Below are 6,191 nucleotides of genomic sequence, written 5' to 3'. Positions count from 1 at the left end.
AATGCTAACATAACAAATGGAATCCATATCACGTTTTAGGCTTCACATAATCACAGTAATCATAATTTCATGAATTATGTTTGTTATGTCAATATTTCTCATCAATTAAATGATGGTAAGGACTATTTTGATACATTTTAAAGTATAATGATGATTTTAAAATAAGGTTAGGGACCAAATATACAACTTAACCCTTATTTTTGTAGGAGGAAAGGACACTCTCCATGTATATACCACCGTTCTATTATCCATATAGACAAGATGAAAAATAGGATGCTAGTCGTGGCACACCTATATATCATTCTGATAATTTAAGTAGAGAAGAAATTATTGTCCAACAAAAGAGATACAGTTTAATATCACAACCAACAAGATATCTTTATTCCTTTTCTTTTTTACAGAATTTTACAACCACAAACCAACGTATATGAAATCTTTTTTTTTTTCTATTTTGTATAAACAATATGTGAATGTAACCCCACAAATTCACAAACATATTTGCCTTTTTCTTTTTTCACATGAATTTTTACAATGTGTAACTCATGATGAAATATGTACCCTTATTATTGGCTGAAGCAGCAAACTTATAAATCTATGGGAACCACCAGTGGCAAGTCACCATTGTCAACAACAAATGTCTTTGAAACCTTCTTGGAGGAATTAATAATTTCCAGAGTGTATGTTCCATGGAAGCCTCTAAACTGGAACTGTCCTTGGTCATCAATATGCCCACGTGCATGAGACAGCCACTCTTTTCTAAGAGCAAGGTATCTTTTACCAGCTTCATTAATGTCACCCTCTGCATTCACTAGATGTGAATTGTTCCGGCTCATAAACAACTCCCAGAATCCCCATAGCATTATACCATCTACTGCAGGATGGGCAAAAGCTTCCCTAAGCATCACTTCCAAATCGTCCCCTCTAACACATTCATTAATGGAGGACACATCAAGCTCTGTAAACCAGATTGGAAGACCAAGAATACCCAATTTATCCAAAGCTGAGCAAACAATAGGCCCGACTGGACTGTCTATGTGCCCTTGTATTCCAATACCTCCAACAGGTGCACCTTGCTCTTGCAAATCAAGAATATGTTGAATGTACTTTTCTGGAGATGATCTGGTGTCACATCCATCCTCAACGTGATAATCATTCACAAACAGGAGGGCGGATGGATCTAGTTGGTGTGCAGTCTTGAACATGTTTGCTCGGATATCCTTACCTAGTCTATCTTGATAGAATGAACCATGCAGCATCTCATTGTTAACATCATAGTGCATGAACTTCCCCTTGTAGCGGGTAAGAAGACCTGTTAGCCGATTTTGGACAGCTGTCATCAAGTCATTTTTGTTCAGTGCTTGGACCCATGATTGGACTGTGTTGATCACTTCCCAGAAGATACAATGACCTCTAGTCTGTATGTTGTGGCTTTTACACAAGGCCAACATCTCATCAGCATCATTGTAGTTGAAATTTCCCTGCTGTGGTTCTGTCCAGTACCACTTCAACTCATTGCCAAAGACAGCCCAATTGAAATTTTTTGTAAAGAAATCAACAAAATCTTCATTATCAATGTTTGTTCTGCTTACACATGACCCCAAAGGAAAAGTGTTTTGTGTTTGTTTGACTAACACCACCGTGCCAAGCAGAGTGCTTGAATCCACTCCTGAGAATTTTAGGATGACATCACGCTTACGGTTCTGCATTCCAGCAAATGAGAAGTATTCCAGATTAATCTTGGGAGAAGGGATCCCTCAATGTTGGAAGAAAATCAGTTCACCACTTAGATAAATGGGTTAGAAAACTCAACTCATTAGGCTAGCTAGCTCAAATTAAATATACTTGAGCACATAACGTATTGATAATCATCAATCATTGAGGCAAATAGATGATGCTTACAAAACAAATAAGACAACTTATTATTCTAGTAGAACAAGTTTAGTGAAATTTAAGAGAAATGTCAGATTGGTAATCGTAACTGTATCATATTACTGATAGTCCAAATACTATAGTGACTATATATATCAAGAGTAGCAAGTGCAACCTAAGAAAATGTATAGGATGTTTTATGTACAATAATGACCGAAATCAACTGAGCGTGTTTCTTAATATGTTACTGGTTTTGTTTAGCAGTCCTAGCAGTAACCTAACCGGTTAAGTTGTGAGCCAGGCTAAAGGCTTTACCAGCGTTTTCCAATTTACAGTTCTGCTGAGCTGAAATTGATCAAATAGCATATAAATCAAAAATAGAAATTACCAGATCAGTCTGCCTCCGTAGATATCTAAACCTTGCCTGTCGATCAACAGGAAAAATCTGAACTCCAGCGACCATTAAGTCAACACCTGGAGATGGACCTTGAACATAAACCATAACCTTGGAAGGTTGCTTCTCAATTCTGAAGGAACCACCAATTTCATGCCATCCATCACCATTAACCTCAACTTGTCCCCCATTAACCCACTGACTGTCCACACCTAGTGCAACATTCACATTTTGTGGACCACTAGCTCCAGAACCAATTCGAACCCAACCAGATACTTGGTATGTCAAAAAAAGTTTTAGTTTATCTGTGATCATCTGAGCAGGACCCATCCAAGTCTGTGTGCGATTGGTCACAAGGATATAGCGACCACTTAAAGGTTCATGAGGTCCAAGGGATTCTCTTGCCATTGGTGGAAGAATATGTGGTGAACCAGTAGCAACGCTCAAAGTGCAATTACCAAGGGGAAACCACCCATTGGTGCCATCACTTAGACTGCTATTTTGAATTATATTTACTCCAAAGGCAGGATTCTAGAAACAAAAACCAATAATTGAATGCTTAAAAGTTAGAACACGAGGCTCAACTTCAAGATGCATATATAGATAATTTTTAAAGGCTAAATCCTTAGTCAACCAACCTCAATAACTGGGGGAAATGAAGGAGGGGTTTTCTCCGCATGCTTTACAATTAAACTGTTGAGAAGGATATCAGTGCCCGAAGGTGGACCTTCAACATATATGACTACTTTGGATGGAGAACCATTTAGAAGGAACTTCCCCTGCAACTGTACCCAATCCTTGTCTGTTGCTTGAGCACTACAGAAAAAGGCAGCATCCATTGTGAATATTTTCAAAGTGAAGGAATATGTCCATGTTAAGTATGTTGCCAATTCAGGGTAACAGGAATTTATTTGTTTTTAATTGAAGAAAAAAAAAGGCAAAAACAGAAGAAATGTAACCACATGTGCCTATATGGGATATCTCAAGACTTTCAGGATTGTGTCATGGAGCTATAAATACATATGTTCAAACACGTGCGCATGCACACATTGGCAATTAACATGGGAAAATGCTGTTTTCACAGATTTCATGTGGATTCATGGAAGTTTTCACAATATGGAAACGAAAAATGGAGAAAAAGAACTAACTTGGCAACGCCTATATACTGTTCACGAAGGTTTGGTGTTTGCACCCACAAAGTCACTCGCACATCAGAATTAGTGACATTGTTACCAAATATCCGAACAACAGCAGTAACATCATAAGCAAGCTTTCGCTGCACTTTTCCTGTGATCTCCTGCTGAATACCATTCCAGTTCTGTGTGCGCTCTGTTGCAGATGCAAAATACTTTCCAGACAGTGGGACTATTTTCCCATCTGCCATAGAATCATGTAAAACAATCTTGCAGCCTCTTCCAGACCAATTGTTCAGGCCATCCTCAAATTTGGGGTTTAGGATGATATTCTCATCTCCAGCATCAAAGCATCTCTGGCTTACACTCTTTCGGATTCAAATAGAAAGCCATATCACAAAAATAATTAGTACTACTTAAAAAATAAATTTTGGGTTGAAAATGCTTAGGCAGATTGCATAAAAATAGAAACTAAATAGGAGTAACTTGCAAACCTTGTTTAAGTAATGACACTTCATATATACTCTTTATATCAATAGATACTTCTATAGTTCTATGTATCTCAGCTTTCACCAAAGTCCTTTGACTGAAAATAAACTGAGCTAAAAAGGTCGAAAAGTATAATTACCTCACACTCACTTGGACTGGAACAGGTGATCACTACTGATTCTATAAGAATATCAACTCCAGGTGAAGGCCCTTCGAAATAAAATACAACCCGGTCAGGCATAGCTGGCAATGAGAATGTGCCTTCCAACTTCTCCCACTTCTCCTTAGACACAGAAGTTCTGTATGTCATAAAAGCGGTTAAAATGTTTCCTTTTCCTTAAAGTGGAAAGGCAATATTGCGAATTACAGTATCCATTACCTTCCAATGAACAAATAGCTAGTCCCTGAACCTCGGTTTTCTAGTTTCAATGTTGCCAAGACATCAGTGGATCCCTGAAGAGGCCCTGATACTCCAACACGGGCAGAAACTGTATAAGTGGAACCTGGAGAAACCCTGGCTGTGATATCTTGTTCCAAGCCCTGCCAGCATTCCTTGCGATTTGAAACAACTGCATAATTACCACCCAACTTTTCTGAAGTTCCCTCTGGGTGAGCTGACTCAGCTGATACCACAAAGCCATCACAATTGTTGGGATGCCACAAATGCAGCCCTTCAGAGAAGTCATGGTTTAGTACGATATTAGTAGCACAACCATGGTTTGAGTCATTTGCTTTTTGGACTGCAATCTGTTAGGGAAAGCAGAAGTCAGGATGTTAAATTGGGAGCTTCTTTAGCCCTGAAACTGCTTCATCGAAATAATATAAAGTAATTTTGTTTTCTAAAGAGTAAACAAATTAGGGTATAAGCTTAGCTGATGATAAAATATCATTTGCAATAACGAGGGGAAATACCATGTCACATAAAATACTTTCTAAGACTTGGGAATGTGATTCCATCCAAGAGGTTTTCTGCAATTGCTATAACTCCTCTAACTTTTACCATTATATTGTTTGCACTTTGCAGTTTTTCTTTCCTTTTCTTTCTTTTCCTTCTTTGACTTCCCTTTATCTCTCTCTCCAGATTTTGGGCAATTTCTCACTTGATTAATAATCAAAGACGCAGAATTGATTCCTTGAAACAAAATCGTATGCCCAGTTGGTCCACAAAAGTAAAAAATGGCAATGCCATCAAGTCTAACACATAAATTTGGTAACTTTACTACAATGGTTTATTAAGTTAACAATAAAAATCATATAAAATGATGACAAATTTAAAAATTAACGCAAATGCAATCAAAATAAAACCTTTCACAAATTCTGAACAAATTAACAAACCCGTACCTCCACATTGTTGCCTGCATTGTACATGGGGTTCTCCATAGCTTCTCTACTTCTCTAGGCCAACACAAAAACCAAGCAAAACCCAGATTTTATTAGAGAATTATGTACCAGCATGCATAAGCAGTTTCCTTTTGTTATTACAAAATAAGAAGAATAAAAGGCACAGAAAAATGAGTACCTGAGTGAGCTTGTCCTTGTCCTTGTCCTTGTGCTTTTGATTAGTCCTGGAAAACAGGCTTATGAAGCAGCAAGCAGAGACCCTTCTCATTATATAGGCTTAGCAGTGTCCAACTTTGTGAGTGAAAGTGAAGTCTACGGAAGTGTGGGCCCACCCCACATCTAAACCAACCAATCAGAGAAGCCCACTTCGGTAAAAAAAAAACCAAAATCCTTTGGCTTTGATTTTGGTTTTGGTTTTGTTCCCTTGTCTGGGTTTAACCCAAACAACAAGATCTACAACTGTAATACCTAAAATAACGAAACGACACCTTTAATCCCAAGAAAATACTACATATGTTATAAGAAATTATTAAATGGGTTAAGGTAAGGGTAAGGGTAAGGCTAAGGCTAGGGCTCCAATGACTTCTAAGAGTTTTGCTTTGGCTTGCAGATTGGAATGCTTGAATTGGAATAGAAGCTTGTTCAATTTGTTTCTGTTAATGTAAATAGATATGTATTTGTTTTGAATGCCTTTGATTACAAGTTAATGTGTCTTTCAGATTTTTGAGGATTAGGTGGAGATGGCTTTTCAGTATGTATTTAAGGTTTTGGCAAAGCATACTTTTGATACCTAATTACCTATTACTATTCGGACTTTTTGTATTCTTCCCTGAGAAGTGAACTAATTGAGTTTTCACTGCCAAAGTGGGTTAGAAATTGATGTGCCGTAAAAATTATTTAAAATTATATTTATTATAACTTTTTAAAATAAAAATTTGAAAACAGCTTTAACATTTTCACGTAAA

The 6,191-nt window shown here is 37.3% G+C and overlaps 1 protein-coding gene across 2 annotated transcripts; it reads right to left on the bottom strand.

Moving 5' to 3' along the window:
* Nucleotides 1-347: 347 nt before the first annotated feature.
* Nucleotides 348-5,983, bottom strand: LOC126708926 (endo-1,4-beta-xylanase 1). 2 transcript variants are annotated; one of them, XM_050408935.1, is made up of 8 exons: nucleotides 5,405-5,983; nucleotides 5,227-5,280; nucleotides 4,265-4,632; nucleotides 4,025-4,184; nucleotides 3,412-3,764; nucleotides 2,902-3,079; nucleotides 2,258-2,794; nucleotides 348-1,700 (listed from the first exon to the last, which is right to left on the bottom strand). In XM_050408935.1, the coding sequence occupies exons 1-8, from the start codon at nucleotides 5,492-5,494 to the stop codon at nucleotides 585-587; spliced, it is 2,856 nt and encodes a 951-aa protein (XP_050264892.1). In that variant the 5' UTR covers nucleotides 5,495-5,983; the 3' UTR covers nucleotides 348-584. The 2 variants fall into 2 exon arrangements, with proteins under 2 accessions (XP_050264892.1, XP_050264903.1); XM_050408946.1 differs by having other exon boundaries at nucleotides 5,227-5,275; nucleotides 5,405-5,982.
* Nucleotides 5,984-6,191: the final 208 nt, after the last annotated feature.

This window comes from Quercus robur, chromosome 2 (assembly GCF_932294415.1).
Source record: "Quercus robur chromosome 2, dhQueRobu3.1, whole genome shotgun sequence".
In the NCBI taxonomy this organism is placed as follows: domain Eukaryota; kingdom Viridiplantae; phylum Streptophyta; class Magnoliopsida; order Fagales; family Fagaceae; genus Quercus; species Quercus robur.
The sequence above is the reverse complement of the archived record's forward strand: the minus strand, read 5'-3'. Positions and strand labels throughout refer to the sequence as shown.